The sequence below is a fragment of the Mauremys mutica genome, chromosome 10 (assembly GCF_020497125.1).
Source record: "Mauremys mutica isolate MM-2020 ecotype Southern chromosome 10, ASM2049712v1, whole genome shotgun sequence".
NCBI lineage: Eukaryota > Metazoa > Chordata > Testudines > Geoemydidae > Mauremys > Mauremys mutica.
This window is the reverse complement of record NC_059081.1, coordinates 13,267,188-13,288,509: the sequence shown is the minus strand read 5'-3', so window position 1 is coordinate 13,288,509 and position 21,322 is coordinate 13,267,188. Positions and strand designations below refer to the sequence as shown.

Sequence of the window (21,322 nt, the reverse complement as noted above, 5' to 3'; positions counted from 1 at the left end):
CTAATCAAAAATATCATACCATCATGCCTTCCCAGTGGATGCTATTTTTTGTCCTTTCAGGCTCTGGCCCTGTGGGAGAGGAGCCCTTCCTAAGAGGTCTGAGCATGCTCAGTTCCCTATGAAGCCAGTGGGAACTCAGGAGCTCAGCTCCTTGCAGGATCAGGTCCTTACTTACAATTGTGTAGTGTAGTGTCAACCGGAGACCTTTCCTGCCCAACTATAACCATATGAAGATAGCCTATGTTAGATTGTGCCTCAGTAGAAACTGCTCTCTTCTAAGTAAATGAAATTATATGTTAAAGATGTTTCCTGTTTTACATCTGTTATGTAGAATGTTCTGCATCAAAATACCATAGCAGCCTTGCTTCAATGATAACTGGAACTAACACTTGAAATAGCTATTTTAAGAGGCAATGTATTGAAATTATCAAGAGGCCTGTGTTTTCATGTTGATCTATGATGCCTTATTTTGTTCAGGGAGTAGTCAGAGTTCATCTGCTAGAAGCTGAAAACCTTGTCCAGAAAGACCATTTCCGGGGGAAGTCTGACCCTTATGCTATTCTTCGAGTTGGCTTGGTGCAGTTCCGAAGCAAGACCATTCAACGAAATCTTAATCCCATCTGGAATGAAACGTCTGAGGTATAGAATCTATTGATCTTTCTAACCATATGAAGTTGTAATGTGTGTCTATATATGTGGATTATACTTGGTTTGGGCACTTTTTCTTGTCCTTCAATAAGTGCTTGGAAGATATTGGGGGACACTTGTTTTTTCTTTCAGAAGTAGAGGAAGTAAGCAAGGGGACAGCCATTTTAGCAAATCTAAAGATGGAAGGCAATTTTGGTGAGCATGATCATGAAGTGATAGTTTTCATAATCCTGAGGCAAGGAAGGAGTGAGGGGAGCAAAATAAGGACACTGGACTTCATAAAAATCGGACTTTAACAGACTCAGAAAATGGGTAGGTAAGGTCCTCTGGCAAGAAAATCTAAGGGGAAAAGATGTTCAGGAGAGCTGGCAGTTTCTCAAGGAACAGAATTAAAGGCACAACTGCAGACTGTCCTGATGTGAAGAAAAGACCACAAGAATAGTAAGACGCCAATATATGGTTCCATCAGGAGCTCTTTAATGACATGAAAATTGAAAAGGAATCCTACAAAAAATTGGAAACATGGACAAATTGCTAAGTCTGAGTACAAAGAGTAGCACAAGTAGGCAGGGACAAAATGAGAGAGACTAAGGCACAAAAGGGGTTACAGCTAGCCAGGGCCACAGAAGGCAGTAAGAGGTTTTATTAATATGTTAGGAGCAAGAGAGACAACAGGAAGTGTAGGTCCTCTATTGAGCGGGGAAGGAGAGCTAATAACCGGTGACCTCAAGAATGCTGAGGTGTTTAATGCCCATTTTGTTTCTCTTCACTAAAAAGGTTAGTGGTAACCACATACTCAGTACAATTAATAGTATCCATGAGAGAGGTGGAATGCAAGCCAAAATAGGGAAAGAACATGGTAGACTATCTTGAAAAAATAGATGTATTCAAGTGGGCTGGGCTTGATGACATTCATCCTAGGGTACTTAACTAACTAGCTGAAGCAATCTGGGAACCAGTCTCAATTATCTTTGCGAATTCATGGAGGACTGGAGAAGGGCAAACATATGACAGGTACTAAAGAGGATACAGGGTATTTTATAGACCAGTCAGCCTAACTTTGATACCTGGAAAGATACTGGAACAAATTATTAGACAATCAGTTTCTAAGAACCTAGATGATGATAGTGTTGTAAGGAATAGCCAGTATGGATTTGTCAAGAACAAACCATGCCAAACCAAGTTTTCTTCTTTGACCTTTTGGCCTATTGGATAAGGGGAAGCAGTAAATATGATATATCTTGATTTTTAGAAAGGCTTTTGACACAGTCCCATATGACATTTTTCTAAGCAAACTAGGGAAATATGGTCTAGATTAAATTACTACGAAGTGGGTGCACAACTGGTTGAAAAATGGTACTCAGAGTAGTTATCAATGGCTTGCTCTCATACTGGGAGGGCATATCTAGTGGGGTCCTGCAGGGGTCAGTCCTGGGTCTGGTACTAACCAATACTTTCATTAATCACTTGGACAATGGAGTGGAGAGTGTTTTATAAAATCCCCAGATGACACCAAGCTGGGAAGGGTTGTGAGCACTTTAGAGGACAGGATCAGAATACAAAATAAACTTGACAAATTGGAGAACTGGTCTGCAATCAACAAGATGAAATTCAATAAACACAAGTGCAAATACTTCCCCCTGGAAAGGAAAAATCAAATGCACAACTACAAAATGGGGAATAACTGGTTTGACAACAGTCCTGTAGAAAAGGATCTAGGGCTTATAGTAAATTTCAAATTGAATAAGTCCATGTGCTAGTTGTGAAACCTAATATTCTGGAATGTTTTAACAAGAGTGTTGTATCTAAGGCATAGGAGGTAATTGTCCTGCTCTACTTAGCACTGGTGAGGCCTCAGCTGTAGTACTGTGTCCAAATCTGGGCACCACGCTTTAAAAAGGATGTGGACAAATTGGAGAGAGTCATAGGAGAGCAATGAAAATAATAAAAGGTTTAGAAAACTTGACCTATGAGGAAAGGTTTAAAAAAAAAATTGGGCATGTTACCTCTTCAGAAAAGATGACGAGGGGTGGAGGGAATCCTGATGATCATCTTCAGGTATGTTAAGGTCTGTTACAAAGAGGATGAGGATCAGTTGTTCTTGGTGTTCACTGAAGGTAGGATAAGAAACAATGGGTTTAGTCTGCAGGGAGATTTTTAGAAAGGGGAGAACTTTCTAACTATAGGGGTAGTTGAGCTCTGTAATAGGTTTCAAAGGGAGGTTGTGGAATCCAAGTTGCTGGAGATTTTAAAGAATAATATATTAGGCAAACACCCATCAGGGATGCTTTAGATTTACTTGGTCCTGCCTCAGTGCATGGGGTTGGTCTTGCTGATTTCTCAAGTTCCCTTCCAGCCCTACATTTCTATGATTCTGTGATTCCCCCTTGCCTAATTGTATTGGAACTGATAGACTATTTTTATGTTACCAACTGAACTGACAAGTTAACTTGTACACCTCTACCTCGATATAACGCTGTCCTCGGGAGCCAAAAATTCTTACTGTGTTATAGGTGAACTTGCTTTGATCCACCGGAGTGCACAGCCCCGCCCCCCTGGAGCACTGCTTTACCACGTTGTATCCGAATTCCTGTTATATCGGGTCGCATTATACCGAGGTAGAGGTGTATCTTCAGAACCTGTTAATCAAATGAGCAGATGTTTGCCCTGCAGACTTGACCCTGGCACCTGAACTGACGTATCAGTTTTCAAGCTGATCTATGAGGATTTTAGACAAGATGCAAACACATCATGCTTATGCTGACCCTGCATTAGCGCATATATATATCCTCAATATACCTTGGGAAGTACTGCATTCTTGTCACTAACCTGAGGCTTTTAATGTGGCCTGTGAATATTTGTCTGTCTATAAATCCTATGACGTTCTCTCTTCCTCTTCTCCTTTTTCCTAACCACTCTTCTCTTCTTCCCCCCGTTCCCCCTCACAGTTTGTTGTTCATGAAGTGCCTGGTCAGGACTTAGAAGTGGACTTGTATGATGAAGATCCAGATAAAGATGACTTTCTGGGCAGGTGATGCACATAATTTCCTATTTTTTATCTTTTCAATAGTATGTGTGGTGGGTTTTTTTTAAAAGCAATCCCCTGTAATAATAAAGGCATAGATAGTTCAGTGGTGGTTGCCCAGTGAGATGTAAACCTTATGAGAAACATAGCTGCTGCTAGTAAAATAACTTTGGGGGGTGGAGCCTTCCTCCTCCTAGGTTTCCAGTTCTAATCCATCCCAGACTAATCATGATGAAGTCTCTGCATTTGGATGCTGTCTGATCATTGATGTGTGTGAAACTAATGTGATGCTCTCAGTCAGGTTCCTAGTAGAGAGGGGTCCTGGTCATAAAAACAACCCCTGCAGTTGGCACTTGTTGTTCGCCTTCCTAGAAGAGACTGAGGGCTTGGCTACACTGGAGAGTTGCAGCGCTGGTGGAGGCTTTCCAGCGCTGCAATTAGTAACTGTCCACACCTGCAGGGCACATCCAGTGCTGCAACTCCCTGGCTGCAGCACCCTGGCTGTACACCTGGGTCTGCTTGGGGTATAACGAGTGCAGCGCTGGTGCTGCAGCGCTGCTCGTAAAGTGTGGCCACACACCAGCGCTGTTATTGGCCTCCAGGGTATTAGGAGATATCCCAGAATGCTTTTAACTAAATTACTCTTTGTTTTGTTATGATGCCTCTCTTTGTTTTGTTGTGAACTCGGGGCTCCAGGAGCTGCTTATCTAAAAAGCAAACACAGCTCCTGTTTGCTGTGAACAATCAATTGAGATAACCCACTACCTTGCTGTGAATGAGGCAGGCAGGGGGATGAGTGTTTGCTTGAGGAGAGAAACAGGGGGGCGGGGCAGAGAAAGAGAGTCTGTTGGAGAAGCTGCTTATCTGGTCTGCAGGCTGTTTGCAGTTAAGAGTAAGGGGTCGGGGAAATTTTCAGATTTTGCAAGGCAGGGAGCTGATACAGTGTCGGCTCCAAAAATCCCCCCTTTCTCTCTCCCCCGCTCCCTGTCACACTCCACCCCACCCCCCTCTTTTGAAAAGCACGTTGCTGCCTCTTGAATGCTGGGATAGCTACCCATAATGCATCACTCCCAACAGCGCTGTAAATGCTGCAAATGTGGCCACACTGCAGCGCTGGTAGCTGTGAGTGTGGCCACACACCAGCGCTTTCCCTACACAGCTGTACGAAGACAGCTGTAACTCCCAGCGCTGCACACCTGCAAGTGTAGCCATACCCTAAGAATCTGATATTACCTGAAACTTGAGCTCTGCAAGCCAGGACCGAAGGTCAAACTGGCATTGCTACTTCATGAGCTGTACCTGTCCTGTGGACGGACAGGATTGTCAACATGGCATTCTTAGATAGCAGCACATTAGGGGAAGCTTTGCAGAAGACAACTGAGAAGAACCAAATCCCACCTACATAAGTACAGTATATCAGAGCTGGCTTCTTAAGAAGAGGTGCTTTACATTTATGTACTTCAAAACATACTACACAATTTGCCACCACCCAAAAATGGGATGCGACCAAGACCCAAAATAAAGTGGGCGCATTCATTCCATCAAAATTAATACAAAGAGTTAAAGATCTTAACATGAGCCTGTCCCTGTCCAACATGAAATAAGGTTTGGGGTTTGGTATACAGACTTTGGCCTGCTTACAACCATGGTGCAAACACCATTAAAAATCTTTTTAACCTTTTATTGAAGATACTGAGAAGGAAAAATCATTAAAGCACTTGGAATGGGAAGTATTTAACGAAGGGTTTTTTTAAATATACAAACTATTGAGATGTGTGTTTATAAGCATTTCCACAAGAAGACTCATAAAAGCCAAACATGTTCAGTTACACATGCTGAGGGTAACATGTAGCTTTTGTTCTATACATGGTATCCATTATAGATCTGTTTGGTGAAATATTCATCTCTAGTCCATTAATTATAATATGCTGTTCGCCAAAACATGCAATGAATTTTGTGACATGTTCATTTTTTGTCTTGCAGCTTACTTATAAGCCTTGCTGATGTAATGAATGATGGAATTGTTGATGAGGTAAAAGTTTATGGTCTGTTTCCAAATGTTACAACATGGACCTTGCACATTCCCTGATGTTTCTGCACACTTGCTGCTTGTTAGTTATTGTAACAATTTTATTACAGGAAAGTGACAGCTGGTTACTGTTGTTGATAAAACTTTAAATACCCAAAAGAATGGCTTTTCAGTTAAACTGGCAGCTTCTGCCAGCACAATACAAACTCAAGTGCTATTTTGCATTTGTGTTGCATATGCATAGTGTATCCTGAGTGTTTGTACAAGTCTCTAAATAAATCTTAGTTAAAAATTTCTTCCTGGGCAAAGAAACAATAAATTATACTATGACGCTTTTGTTCTGCAATCAAGCACAATGCAGAGATTGCTGCCCCCCGTTTCCAGTACTTACTCTTATTAGTATTGTTAGTTCCATATGATTTAGTATCTTTTTTAATATGTTAATGTTTCAAGTCTTTGTTTCTAAATATGCTTAATTAGGTCAGTTTATGCATAAAAAATTCAAGCTCAAAGTGCAATTTAAATTGGCTCTTGTACATAATTCACAGTATGATTGTGACGCAGAATGTGTTTTTCTGCAAACAGTTCTCAGGTTGTTTTTTTTATTCTCTTCACTTAGTGGTTTCCCTTAAGTAAGACTGCAAGTGGACACTTGCATTTAAAGCTGGAGTGGCTTTCATTAGTAACTGACCAAGAAAAACTACATGAGGTGAGTTGTGGGTTTTTTTATTTTTTTTTTAATTTGTTTCAGGTATTCCAACATTATATATCAGTCTGATAGGCTCCTTTACAGAGTAATATGACCCAGCTATGAACCAGAAGTAATCTACCTGGAGCTAATATTTGTTTGACGGCGCTTAGATATGAACTTACCCCAAGACTCAATTTGTTTGCATGAAGAGAGCTCATCTAATTCCTGATTAGCTGAAAATAAGGAAAATGATGCAACCCTTCTCTCTTTTAAAAGAGTAGTAGCATTTGACAGCAGTGGCTCAATAATCTCTCTCTGTCTCTCTCTCTTCTCCCCACTTCCTTCTACCACCCCCAAATCACCACCGTATCTGAGCCCCTGCACGTAGCATAAACCAACTTCCAATAGTGAAACTAGTTCGGGGCTGTGGCTATAGAACGCTGTAGTGGTACTCTTTCAGTGGGCTAGCTTGCGTCACTCTCATTTTTAAAAGTGTTCCCTCTTGCCACAATTCAGCTAAAGCACTTAACCACATGCTTAAATTCCAGTGAAGTCAATGGGACTTTATAACTGGGCATGTCGATCTCTGTTTTTAAAAAAAAAAAAAAAAGTATAAAGTTAAGCACATGCTTATGTGCCCCCCTGAATGAGGGGCTCAGTTCTCCAGTAAAGACATTGCGTAGCACTGAGGTCACGACGTTGAAGACTTAAACCCTAATCAGCCACACTTTCACTCCGTTTTTGAGAAGCTGAGTCACTTTGAACCTTTCAACTTCATTTTAAATTGTGTTACAATTGTAATTAGAGACATGCTACACATCTTAAAACTTCCATCACTACTGACTGGATTGACTAGATCATGTTATCTCACTAATGTGTATATTTTGTGCCTAACGTATTTAAATATGCACACGTCAGATCTGACAAAGAAAGCCATCTAGATAATGTGGACTGCAAATTGATAGGTGTGCAGACATGGAGAACAGAACCTCACAGGCCCTGGAACCATATAATGTCCTTACATTAATCTAAACCTTGATGGCATGGCAATGGAGGAGTGATACAAGTCACTCCCGTTGTATCTGACTGTTGGAAACATCCAGTTTCTCTCTAGTCACTTATTGCATCAGTCTATAGTCATCTGACCTGAACAGCACTTGTCTTGAAACAAACATGTTCTGGAACATAATTTGTGCACCCAGATTCATAATGCCTCTCCTCCAGCACCCCAAAAGCAGAGTGATCTAACTGTGTGAAACCATCTTGCTCCTATTGACTTCAGTGACAAAACACACACTGATTTGAATGGGAGCAGGACTGGCGTGTACAGTGCTGTGGTTTCCGCTCATGTGACCTCAATCATTTTTTGAACGGTTAGATGTTGAGTTGCGTGCCCCTAAATGCCAGGTTTTAGGAGCAAGTTGAAAAGCTGTTGAAGACATGAGTTGCTAGACTGAAACGGGTACCCCATGCATTTGTGCTCTTGTGTGGTTTTGTCCCTGATGATGATTTCTGTTTTTGTTGCTTCACAGGATAAGAATGGTCTAGCCACAGCATTGTTAATAGTCTATTTGGATAGTGCTTGCAACCTTCCGGTAAGTACAGAAGTAACAAGCAGCCTATACTTCTATTTTTTATTTTTTTTAAAGCAGCACTAACTTTTGTAAAATATATTTTCCACTGATGCAGAAAAATCACTTTGAATACTCAAATGGTGAATATGGTGCAAAGAAGTTCAAAAACCAGAAATATCTCAAGGTAAATACATATATTTTCTCAATGCCCCATAAGAACACATGCTGTATTACACAATATTTAACAGGTCGGGCTGGTGTCCACTAAAGGAAAACATTTCAACCATGTCAGGGATTGGAATCTTAATAACCATTGTTCTCTAAATCAGTGGGCCAGAGCCATCCCTGGTATAACTCCATTAGCTCCGTCAATGGATACAGCGTGCTGCTTTTCTGTGATTTAATTTTGACGCTGTATAATTGTGGGAATGTGAAACAATAAAATACTCACCTACATTCTTAACCAAACAAACCCATCATCCTTACACAATAAGAGAATCCAGCCATTGGACTAATTCAGGGGAAGGCAACCTATGGCACATGTGCTGAAGGTGGCACGCGAGTTGATTTTTCCCTCAGTGGCACTCACACTGCCCGGGTCCTGGTCACTGGTCCGGGGAGATCTGCATTTTAATTTAATTTTTAAATGAAGCTTCTTAAACATTTTAAAAACCTTTTATTTACTTTACATACAACAGTAGTTTAGTTATATATTATAGACTTCTAGAAAGAGACCTTCTAGAAACATTAAAATGTATGACTGGCACGCGAAACCTTAAATTAGAGTGAATAAATGAAGACTCGGCCCACCACTTCTGAAAGGTTGCCGACCCCTGGACTAATTCCTACTCTTGTCTCCACTGCTGTAAGGCTTTCTACTCTTATGGTGTCCTGTCAGTTCAATCTCTTTAAACTTCCATCCTTCCAAAATGGGTTAACAGAACCTTCCTTTTTCTCAGAAATGGTCACTGGCTTCCTGTCTCCTTTAGAATCTAGCACAATCCCTTTCTCTTAGTATTTAGAGGAGTTTCCAAAGCTGCCGTACCATATTGAGCTCCTTCTTTTCCCTTCCACTTATTCCCTGTACTCCTCAAATGTTGTGTGTTTGTAAAGCACGTACCTCTCTTGGCTTTCTGTAATCCAACCAGGACACATTTCTTCAACTACACCTGCTTACTCTTCTTTCAAACCAACTATACATCCATTCCACAAAATCTTGAGTTAATCCCGTTTGACTGGTTGACCTCAGGTGTTCTGGATTACACAACATAGGCTGTAAGATTTCTACATTACGTGCCCGTTGGATTCAATCCTGCTTCCCTTCAGGTTCACTCCCATGCTATTTTTGTTGTCATTGTCATACACTTAGATGGGGAAAGGAGAATTGAGTCTTCTTCACCCACCCACCTACCTTATTCTGGTCATTCCACAGTGGGCTGTAGATTCCCTTTTTCTATGCTTATTGCCTATACCAGAGTTTTTCAACAACCAGCCTGGACACGGAAGGCAGCAAGCTGGTGCCTGATAACAAAAAGGTTCAGAAACACTGACCTATACTACAATAAATAAATGCACAGCCTTTCAATATGAGCCCAAACAGGATCCTATGGGTTCTCCTCAGCATCAGGGATAGGGTGCTGACGCGAGGGATATATTGTTTCCTTAAGAGTACCATTGTAGGCTTTTGGGGTGGGAAACAATAGCCCATGGGGGCCTGTGTGGTTTTTCCTCTTTGCTGGGGGCTTGGTGTTATCCATCCTGGGAAGGAACTAGACTCCATTGGGAAAGTGCATCTTGTCATGAAGCTTCAAGGGCTGGCACTCTAGCTGCATACATGATGAATCCAGATACTAGGAAAATCCCCTCACTGGGGCCTGAGCCTCAGTGAATCGTGTGGGTAGCTGTATGAATGTGGGAATCCTTGCTGAGGGGAAGAATCTTTGTGGCTTTTTTTTTCTCCCCACTTGTCTTCCCTCCCAAAAAACTCCTATTTATATCCAGAATGCACAACAGTTTGGCTTGAATCTGAAACTTGGATGGCAGGAGATCTAAATATGGAGTTTAAATTGTAGCAGCAGCAGTAGCTCAGCAGCAAGGCATGCAAATCCAAAACTTAAGTTACTTAAGAATGGTCCAGAATGTACCTTACATTTATGTTCAAACTAGCACATGATTTGGCTGATGCCGTCGTACCATTTTTTCATTCCTTGCTGCATATGCTGCCTTCTCCTGCAAACAGTTGTGCAGCTCATGCTGAACTGACACAGTTGGATAAGATGGTGCAAAAATACCTGAGCAATATCTGGTGCAAGGAGGTGGCCAGGCTACTTGCTGGTAACCATCCTCTTCAGGGGGGAAAACCCCAAAATAGTGCCGAGATTTCCATTAAATACTTAAAGTGGGATTTAGGAGATCTGGCTGCTTAATTCCTATTAATTTTAATGGAAATAGGTTGCCCAAATCTCAGCCTGAAAATTTAAAGTTAGGGTTGCTTTTTTTCCTCCCAGCTAAATATTGCAGATTAGCTAAAGCAGAAATGATTGCTGGTTGAAAATGACTAATAACTGTCTCCTCTCCTTCTTTTAAAAACAGAAGATGGACCAGGACCCTTCCTCCTTCGTCCAGCTCACAGTGGGTAACAAAATTCAGAAAAGCAAGGTGAGCTGTTGAATCCTTCCATTTGTCTTAAAACATTACTTTTTACATGAAGCTATTTTTGATACTTTTTTTAAGCCAGCTAAGCAACTCGTGAAAGTGACCTAGCAGAGTTCTAGACATGAACACAGCTGTATGGCATATAGATCACATATGGAAGGACTGCAGTACTTCAAGCATGACTTTTGGTTTGTATTTCAAGTAAAGCTTGAATTTTGAGAGCAATTTTTTTTTTTAGCATCTGCTGTACAGACACCATTTTATGTTGTGATTAACAGGTCACATGAGCCAATACAAGTGTGTTACCAGAACATAGGGGCTTACCAAATTTTTTCATTGTGTGGCTTGCGTCTATGTAGTGTGGTCATCGCATGGACCACATCCCTTCCCACGGGTGTCAGGCTGGTATCTGTCCCTGTCATCAGAATAAATTCTCCTATTATATTTGAAACCAATTCCCATCACAGTCTCTTTCCCTCACCCTCAACCAAATTAAAATGAATCTCTTCTCACTCCCCTCCTGGATCGTTTTCCTCTTTACAATAAAAATCCACTTGCACTGAGTTTCTTCTCCTCAGTTAATCAGTTCTCACCTTGACAAACATAATAAATACCTGCTCAAGTCAGTCCTTCCCTCCCATTAACTCCCTTTGACTTCCTGCCCTGCAGTCACTTTTATCACAAATACATTTCTCTCACCTCCAGACAAACTGGAGTGAATCCTATTCCCTGTGCACACAAGCTCAATTTGCCTGCACTGAAACTCAAATATTCTCCCGTTACGTCAGTTCCAGCCACATGTGTCCACCCCCAACGAAATTTGGTTTTACCCTAATCCTTGCCTCTTCAGATACCTGCAGCCCCTTCCCAGGTTCTCACTTCAGTCATCTTCCTCCCCTCTCCCCCAAACCAATTATCTCTTCTCAGGAGCATCCAGTGGGCCTTTCTGGCAGTGCCCTTGGGTCAGTGCTGGTGACCATGGAAGCCACTTCCTGTTATCTGGGAGGTTCTATTTGGAAGCAACTAATTTTTGTTTTTTATTTTGAAAGGGTGAGAAGAATCCTGACATTGCAGGTTATGGGAACGCTAGTCAGAGCCAATTATTACCCGACTGACCTGTCTTGGCACTCGCTTGTTCTGGCTTTGCCAGCCAGAGACTGTTTCTGTGCACTTGTCTGACCTGGGAATTGCACTGTCTTTATGGCTTGGATGTAGCATCATTTGGATAAAACAACCGCAATAGAGAGAGTTCCAATCCTACATCATTGTCCTATGTCTGTGTATAAGTTCTAACAAACACTTGGAGAAGAACAAAAAGCTAAAATACCACAATCCTCTTCTTTCTACAGACCTGCAAGTTCAGTAAAGATCCTGTGTGGGGCCAGGCTTTCACGTTCTTCATCCACAGTGCTCAGTCCCAGTCGCTTCATTTGGAGGTGAAAACGAGTGTTCTTCCTTTGCCTTCTCTGAATTCATAGTCTTTGCCTGTTTACAGTGGATGTGATGCAGCCTTGATTCAGCTTCATTCCTCTACATGCCTGCTGGGATTTGTGTTTGAGCTGGAACAGTCTTTGGACTGTGTGCTCCCTTTAGGGGGAGGAGGACTGAAGGATTAATGAATTCTCCAGCTCCTGCAAAAATCTCTGCCAGTTCTACTGCTATGGGGGTCTCCCCAGTCAGAGAGAGGCGTGGGATTTGTCCTTAAAATACATCAATTGATTGTGCTTTCCAGAATGTTGGCATGGCCTGTCTGAATGTATCCATATTCAATAGTAGGCCCTACAATAGACAAACGCCTTCTTTCCACATTTTGGTCTGTTAAATTATTCCAAACATCTAGCTTTGCTGTATACATAATACATACCATCTTGCCTTCTAACAAAAACCTCCTCTTTCCAGATAAAAGATAAAGAGCGGGAGAATGCACTGGGAACCTTGGTTGTATCTCTCTCCCACTTGCTAAAGGATTCTGAGATGACTCTTGATCAGAAATTTCAGCTGGATCATTCTGGTTTAGACAGTTTTATTAAGATGAAACTTGTGTTGCGGGTATGTTATTCCTCTTTCATATACCATTTTTTTTTACTCTGATTCCCCAGAAGCCTGAATGTCACAGAAATCTCTACTCCATGGCCTGTCTAGATACATTTTTTAAAATCTGTACGTCCCAACAAATAATGCAACATAACTGCTAGCAGTTATGAAACTGTATGCTCAGATTTAACTGGAACTCAACAGAAACTACATGAATCTGTCCTGAAGGATAACACCAGGGCCGGCTCCAGACCCCAGCGTGGCAAGCACGCGCGTGGGGCGGCCCTTTCCCGGGGGGGGCGGCAGGCTGGGCCGGCGGACCTGCCGCAGTCATGCCTGCGGGAGGTCCACCGGAGCCCCGGGAGGACCGGACCTGCCGCAGGCATGACTGCAGAGGGGGCGCTCGTCCCGCAGCTCCAGTAGACCTCCCGCAGGCATGACTGCGGACGGTTCGCTGGTCCAGCGGCTCGGCTGGACCTCCCGCGGGCATGCCTGCGGCAGCTCAAGCAGAGCCACCGGACCTGCGAACCGTCCGCAGCTGCGGGAGGTCCAGCCGAGCTGCGTGACCAGCGGACCCTCCGCAATCATGCCCGCGGGAGGTCCGCTGCTCCCGCGGCTCCGGGGCGCCTCCCGCGCATGACTGCTTGGGGCAGCCAAAAAGGTAGAGCCGCCCCTGGATAACACCCAAACTAAACTGATGGTATTTCCTAACTTAGTCATTGCAAACAAATACAAGAACTACATCAGATTCAACCCATGTACTGTATGTGCCCTACCCAATAGAATAGGATTTTTATTTTAGCAAACTGTTGCCGAGTGTTTTCTTAAATATACACACTACTTATTTTACCATTTAGCTGCAAGACTAGGGTGCAAAATGATGTAGCAGTGGTAGCTACCCTACAGTTAAGATTGAAGCTAGCTTCTCATTGTAAGCCTGATTTCTCCCCCTTACCTCCCCTAAAAGAAACTGGTCCCTCTGAAACTTAGTAATGCTGCATTTCATCCCAGTTAGTATGTGTGTGTTCATCTCATGTGGTGGTCTCTTCTCACCATTTCCCCACCACCGCCACCCCTGGGAAGATTTGGTAAAAGTCAAGAGTTTTTGAAGATTGTTTTTAAAAAAATAAATATCTACAGTTAGGCTGCTAAAATGAATATTTAAACACCTAAATAAGTGACCTGATTTCAAAAGTGCTGAACACCCAGGAGCCCCAGTGGCAGTTCAGGCCTTTATATAAGTGGCCTAAATGTGCCTTCAGTAACCTAACCCTAAACGCTTCCTCTCCCTGCCCCAATATTGGCCATGGTGTTTTGAACATTTTTTCCTAACTTTTGTTAGGAAAGGTGACCAGCAGGAATCAGGCTGCTATAATGTTAGGTAGGTACACACACATGCACACAAGTGATTCGTCCCTACCCCAAAGAGCTTCCAATTTCAATAGAGAAAATTGAAAGTAGATTCCCATTTTCCAGATGGGGGAACAGAGTCACAAAAACATTGGAATAGTCAATGTCTCATAGGGAGTCTGGATAGCAGAGCTGGGATTAGAACCCAGTTTTAGTTGCGGTTCAGCACCTTCAGTACAAAATCATCCCTTTACTTGCATGGGGAGAGAAGGGATGAAATTGGGGAGCGGTGAGGGGGTGTAATCTAATGAGAGCAACTTCCTAGAGTTTGGCAAGTGTTCCAAGGGCAGCAGTGGAAGCCCCATTACTAGGAGTTCTTAGATACAATATGTGCTGGCAGAAGATGGTCTAGGATAATCTTAACAGGCAATCAGGACTGTGCTCTTCAGAATGAGCATGCACTTTAATATTGGCATTAATCACTAGCTGATTTTCTGTCTCGCTTGGTTTTAGGTCTTGTGCATCAAGGAACCTGATCCACAAAGCACCTATACTGGTGTTAATGCCTTGAAGCAAGTTCCTGTCCCTGCAGCAGAGAAGGGTGGAAACCAATGCAAAAATCCCCTACCATCAAAAGCAGAACCTGCCAAAATGCCCCATGTGAGCAAAGACTCTGGAGTGCCTGAATCCAAAGAAGCTAAGGAGAGCAATGCAGATCTTACTGGATCTGAGAACCCAGCAGGCCCTGCAGTAAATGAGACTATTGTTGAGCTTAATGCACCTGCAGGGGCAGACAATCTGGAACCCCAACCATTGGTGACTCTACCCACAAGAACCCTGGACCACAATGCTGCCCCCAGTGTTGCTTCATTGGACACTCTCGCCTCTTCATGCTTTGAATTAGATCACAGCAATCTGAACCTTCTTAAGTATGTATCTTCTAACGCTTGAATTTTGCTTTACCTGGACACCCTTCTTTTTATAGGCTTCTACTATGTACAAAGGAATGTTTGAGGTCTCAGCCCACAGCACTGACTCGAACTCCAAGGATTTAGCAGGGAACTCGTGTAAACATTTCAGTCAGGAGCAAGTAAACTTCAGTCAAAATCAGATCTGTGTAAGCAGATGCAGCTCTCTTTGCCTTGGTTTTCAAGGGAATTGCATCTCCTTACATGAAGGCTGAATTTAGCTTTATGCATTTAAGGCACTCCACAGGGTTCACATAGTAAGTCCCACATCCCAGCATTGAAAAATACACTTGACTCAGGTACAATAAGCATATTTGGCATTAAAGGTAAGGCTAGAACTCCAAGTGTAATACACATTAAAGTGAAACCAATGCAAACAGATTAAAGATCAAGTAGGTTTGGCTGATGTTTTCCCAGCCACTTTTGGAAATGGAATAACTTTGAACAGTTTTCACAATCCATGCATGGATGGTTTCATTAGGAGGCCGGAAAAGTGTATGAGAGCCAGTACTGCCATCAGGTAGGGACTGGCCCATAGGAGTCAGTGGCTTTGTATAATTAATTCCCTTTTGAGAAATTTTAGCCACTTTATGTGAGCTGAAAGAAGCACAGAAGTTTCTGTCAATCAAGTAGAGGCATCAAACCAATTTCAGCTGTTAGTTTTAACCTTTCAAAGTCAAGACTTCCAATATATTGGAAGTCAACTTAATTTAAAATAGGAATTTGTTATGAATCTTTAACATGACCCCCAAACAAATTCACTAAGCAGAGGATTACACACATACTGTACTTATTAAAGAGCACTTATAATAATCAGATATTTAAATTATGGAAGCATGTGCTGTCATCCCTATGCTGATACCGATATAATAAACACCATGACCATTCTTGGCATTAAAATAAGCATTTCTGGTAGAGGCCTTGTAGATCACTCATTCTATAGAAACAACTGGAGGATACCAGGAACAGGTAAGTGCTGTGCTTGGAAAACTGGGTTTACATTTTTCAAGGTGAGATGTATTGTATGTTTTGGTGAGTGACTGATTTAATGATACACTGGATTTCAATGCATTTTTAATGTAGCTTTTCCCCATTGTTGTGACTTGTTCAACTGAAAATGGACTTCAACCCCTGTATCTCATAGCACACACCTCATGTACTGATCTTATGTATGCATCCTGATGCCAAATAATTGAAAATCCTGACCATGTAACAACTGTCTTACAGTGGAACTAATCTAACTGCAGTGCTCCTGGGAGAGATCCAGCTCACTGTGCGATATGCCTCTTTGCGACAGAGTCTCATTGTGATGGTAAATAGTTGCAGGTAAAACTTACTTACTGTTGTTTGTATTTACCTATAAATATTAATGCTTCACTTCAGTGTATCTTTCACATGCAGTGTACACAACACAGCAGTGCTAACATTGCTGTAGGAAACATTTGCTGACTCTTAAACTGTGCAACTTTGCTAGGCACAAACACAAAAATCACCACATTTCATCAACCTAGTATTCTGTCTCTGATAGTGGCTGGTACAGCAGGTTCAGTGGAAAATGTCCACCATAGGATTTGTTAAAATTATGGAATAACTTGCCCATACAGTAACTTTCTTACTACCCCCTGGAACACAGAGGTATTGGCCTTGATTTTCAAGAATAGATGCCTACAGTTAGATTACTACATCCCTACTCATTTCTCAAAAGCAGTGTATCCAGCATCTCCCATTCAACTCAGTGAGTCTGGAAAATTTTATATAACTGAATTTGAAACACCTAAAATCATTCCTTGCTTACACGCCAGCCACCACGGCTATTACTTTTATCCTCTAGCCTAAGTTTGGCCTGACTTTTTTTTAGTTCAGAATGTACATAGTAAAGAGGCTCCCTACCGTATCAACACAGACTTATATTCTTTTAAAAGAAACTTGATGCCAGCTTCTAATCGTGGAGTAGATCCATATGTTCGTGTCTACCTGCTTCCAGATAAAAGATGGGCAAGCAGAAAGAAGACTACTGTTAAGAAAAAAACACTGAACCCCCATTATGACGAGAAGTAAGTAGGAAACTTCATCTAATTAATTACTGCTGAACTATTAACAGAAAAGAGTAAACTGATTATTATAAAGCTCTTTAGCAGGCACTCACTCTACCTAATGAAACAGTTTGCATAGCTGTATGCATCTGTCGTACATTAAGTCTTTGCACCATATAGTCCTTTCAGCTTTTCTACAAAACTTACTGTTAGGGGCTGGAATTTGCCTGTAATTAAGGTATTTAGGCAGAACCAAACACCAGTCTTCCCTGTATTTCTAGGGACATCCCTCCCTCCTGCCTTTCCAAAGTTCAGTGAATGCTGCTGCTTGTCCCTTAATGTGGCTTGTTCCTGTTGTATCCCTTCTTCTTGCATGTAACTCTTGCCCGTTAGTCTCTTTCCTTTTGGTGCACCAAACCCTTCCTTTGAAGCCCAATGATTCCTTTCACACTTCCACAAAGACTTTAAAAAGTCACCTTTTTGAGACTGGGCCTGTTGGTTTATGTCTAAATTATATGAACTAGTCTAGGTTGTAAACCATATTTTCTGTCCATTTGTATAGGGCCACACCCACACTAGTGCTTAAAACATCAATATAAATAAGTAAAACCTGCTACTCAACTGTTCAGCCAACATTTTTGAAAAAGTGACTTTGGGGGCCTCAATGTTTGGAGCCCCACTTGACACTTCAGAGGTGTTCAGCACTTTCTGGAGATGGAGAGACCCTTTGTCTCAAGGTGGGCCATGCAAAATCAATAACTATTGAAAAATCATAACCCATGACTTCTTAAAGCTGTGGAATTGCTGTTTCTTACTCCCTGGATGACTGCTGTGTATTTGCCTCTCTGCTCCTTTTGAAGACTCATCACTGCTGTCAGGAACGCTTCCTCTTCTCCCCCATCCCCCTTTTTAGTATCTCACAAGTCCTATACTACTTGTAATGCAGTTCAGGAAATACATAGTATTCACTATCTCAAAACACTCCACCTTACAAACCTGACTTTTGGAAAAACTTTAGCCATGCTGAAACTCACTCTTCCCTACACAGCACCTCACAGACCTAATTTTGTCTTCAGTTTGGATGACTGGCATAGCATGTGCCAGAATCGTGACTAAGAGCTCTATTACCTCCACTTCTTCTTTTGTCTTGCCTTAATGACACTGGGTTAGTTTATTTCAGGATCATCTCCCTCCCCCCCCCCCCCCCACACACACACAGGAGGGTTTGATTGTGGGCTGCTTCCATTAGATGATGGATTTTGTCCTGTAGACATTCAAATTCTGCATATGGGAGAAGATGGCCATAAATAGCAGTTCATCCCAAACATGTGTCTTCTGTATTGCCCATGTTCTCTTGCTGTGGTGGGAAGTGCTAATCAACTTCACCAAATGATGTATTCTGTCATTGATCTAAAAGGCATTTGTGTGTAACAACTAATAAGGTTAATAGGAGTTAACTATGGAAATACTACTACCAAAGACAAGTAGGGATCTACTCTCCACTGAACAGATAGGGTCTGAGCTTTCCAGACTGATGCAAGTTGCTCTGATCAAGTATAAAACTCCTGTTTTGGACACTAATGTTAAGGTTTGTATTCAGATAGTGAAGTTCTCAACCTGTGTTTAGGACTCAGTATACCTTATCCTATAAAGCACAGCCATGCTGTCTCTCTGCAATACTAGTTTGTTCTGACCACTGACACTTGTGTCTAGCTTTTGGCTTTTATTAGTACTGTTCAACTTCATTGATTCTGGTCTCTTTATTAGCATGCACTTTTTGAAAACTTTTTTTTAGATTTGAATTTTTTGAAGCTTTGGAAGAAGTTAAGAAAAGAACACTAGACGTTGCAGTGAAAAACAGCAGGCCGTTTATTTCACGTGAGAGAACACAATTAGGAAAAGTAAGTTTTAAACCATGAAGTACTATTCAATATTAAACATTTATTCTAAAAAATGTCTTTACCATGGAAGCTGACTGTACATCTGTTCATACTCTAACTTTTGTACAAGACTTGCACTTAAACTGTTTTCTGGCCCTCAGTATCACAAGTGATAAAGTTTTCTGCCACTAAATTATAGTTCCAACAGGTAGAGCTGGCCAGGAAACAATTCTTGGAAATCTTTGTGTGCCAAAATAAGATGAAAAGCCAGAAACTCAATTTTTTGTGGAACTGGAACTCTGCAATACTTAGTTTAGTAAAGAGAAAACTTATGGTTCCTGGCTGCCAAGGAACCAGGGCTCCCCCGCAACTTGCCTGATAGGCTGCTGAGGCATGGGAATAATTTTCTGACAGGAAATTTTAGTTTTGCCAGTGAATTTTCTATCAGTCACTCCAATGGAAAATTCCTGAGCAGCTGTGCTCAGTGCTGAGGGTGGTAACAATGTTTAAAGCTCAGCTCCTTGGAACTGGAGTGATAACCTCTCCTCCAGTCAGAATTCTAAAGCTAACAGTTTACATTTACAAATCTGTTAGCCAAGTTTAAATGTATATGTTGGCTATAAAATATGGCTTTTTTTTTTAAAGGTGCTGATTGACCTGTCAAAGGAAGATTTAATCAAAGGTTTTTCACAATGGTAAGTTTCTTTATAGCTTCAAAGCTTGCTAATCAGTGCATCTTAAGTGAAACACCTTGATTACAAATATGCTACTTTATTCTAATGAGTGCTGGAATTAATAGCGTCAGCTCTTTTCTCCTCCCCCACCTGCACCCCCATTCCATGCATGTTACACAAAGAAAAGCAGATGAGCTTCAAAAGCATGAAGAGCTGTGTAGCTCTTTCCTATGCCTACAGAAATGAATGTTACACTACGACGGGTTGGCAACCTTTCAGAAGTGGTGTGCTGAGTCTTCATTTATTCATTCTAATTTAAGGTTTCGCGTGCCAGTCATAATGTTTTAGAAGGTCTCTTTCTATAAGTCTCTACATACAACAATAGTTTAGTTATATATTAAAGTAAATAAGGTGTTTTTTTTAACATGGGCTCGTGTGCCACTTTCAGCGCACGTGCCATAGGTTGCCTACCCCCGCACTAAGAGTTTGAAAAACATGAAGCTGAACTCAGCTTGTCTCTTTCACCAACAGAAGTTGGTCCAATAAAAGATCTCACCCACCTTGTGTCTGTCACACATACAAGTCAAACTCCTAAAGGGCACTTGTTAAAACTACACTAGGCTTGTTTCCTTTTAGGTGCTTCTTTCAAATAATAGTTTTTAAAGACCGCAAATTATGTCTCTTGCAGGTATGAGCTGACAGTAAAGAGACGGAGCAGAAGATGATGTCCTGTATCATGTGCCTTTTATACAATAACTATTTACTCTTTATATTGATGTGTATATTCTGTAATCTATTTTAAAACTTCAGAATATTGTACACAAAGCACATTGTGAGGAAATGTTTATAGTTTACCTTTTTCAATGACTGGCTATCATTTTAGAAAAGGTAAGAATACAAGAAATTTAAATCTTCAGATTTAGACTGGCTCTAAATGTGTTGTTAGGCACTCAAGCATTTGTTCTTGTATTAGTCCTACAAGGCATATCTTCAAAGAAACTTTGGTTTCCATATTTGATCATTTAAATAAGAATCTTTAGTCCCAAGAGTACAGCAGGTCTGACTTTTTTTTGTATCTTGTGAACAGAATGCATTAAACTATGGCAGGTGCAGAACAGACTTTCAAAACACTATTACAAGATAATGGTTCAAAAAGAAGCTATTACAATCTGAGTCTAGATACTATTGTGATACTATAACTGTCCAGGAGCTTTTTATAAAGACGATTATAGGTGCTATCTGGAAAGGTATATATGTAATGAGCCACCAAAGCAGGGTGAATAACTGTGCCAAATTATCAACAGGGTTTTAATCTGATGTCTTAATGTTGAAAATTTTATTACTGTACTTTGTCTTATAAAACTGTAGTTATCTTTATTAGCAAGGTTCACAAGTGGACTATGCATTAACAGCTTTTTATTTAAACATGGGTCAGGTATGTACCAAAATACTTACAGGAATTCAGTGTATTTTTAAAGTTTTGAAATGTATAATAAATTGTTTAAAAATGATGGTTTTAGTCTTGCTTGTGAGACAAATGCAACCTGAGCAAGGTCTAGCTCTCAGTAGCACAGGCTTTCTACTCTGCATTTGAAAGCTAGTAAATTTCAAATATCTGTTTTTAGCTGTATATTACCACCAACTTACCCCAGTCTGGCTGAATCACAGAACATCTGCTCCCCAGAACCATGACTGTCAATATCCCAAAAAGCCTTTACAGCAGCCAGCCACAAGTCCAATAGTGGGTAAGCATTAGATAAA

The 21,322-nt window shown here is 41.3% G+C and overlaps 1 protein-coding gene across 2 annotated transcripts in view; it reads left to right on the top strand.

Moving 5' to 3' along the window:
* ESYT3 (extended synaptotagmin 3) overlaps positions 1 to 21,072 on the top strand; it is a 56,281-nt gene extending 35,209 nt beyond the window's left edge. Inside the window, exons 9-23 of one of the 2 annotated variants that reach the window (XM_045032353.1) lie at positions 478 to 639; positions 3,597 to 3,679; positions 5,657 to 5,705; positions 6,322 to 6,411; positions 7,926 to 7,988; positions 8,083 to 8,151; positions 10,560 to 10,625; positions 11,972 to 12,058; positions 12,522 to 12,671; positions 14,520 to 14,935; positions 16,202 to 16,300; positions 16,897 to 17,028; positions 18,803 to 18,908; positions 19,533 to 19,582; positions 20,250 to 21,072. In XM_045032353.1, coding sequence (XP_044888288.1) covers positions 478 to 639; positions 3,597 to 3,679; positions 5,657 to 5,705; positions 6,322 to 6,411; positions 7,926 to 7,988; positions 8,083 to 8,151; positions 10,560 to 10,625; positions 11,972 to 12,058; positions 12,522 to 12,671; positions 14,520 to 14,935; positions 16,202 to 16,300; positions 16,897 to 17,028; positions 18,803 to 18,908; positions 19,533 to 19,582; positions 20,250 to 20,286 — 1,659 coding nt within the window. In that variant the 3' untranslated portion in view covers positions 20,287 to 21,072. Of the gene's footprint in view, positions 1 to 477; positions 640 to 3,596; positions 3,680 to 5,656; positions 5,706 to 6,321; positions 6,412 to 7,925; positions 7,989 to 8,082; positions 8,152 to 10,559; positions 10,626 to 11,971; positions 12,059 to 12,521; positions 12,672 to 14,519; positions 14,936 to 16,201; positions 16,301 to 16,896; positions 17,029 to 18,802; positions 18,909 to 19,532; positions 19,583 to 20,249 lie in introns of those variants that run through there. The other variant, XR_006582639.1, reaches the window with a different exon arrangement.
* Positions 21,073 to 21,322: the final 250 nt, after the last annotated feature.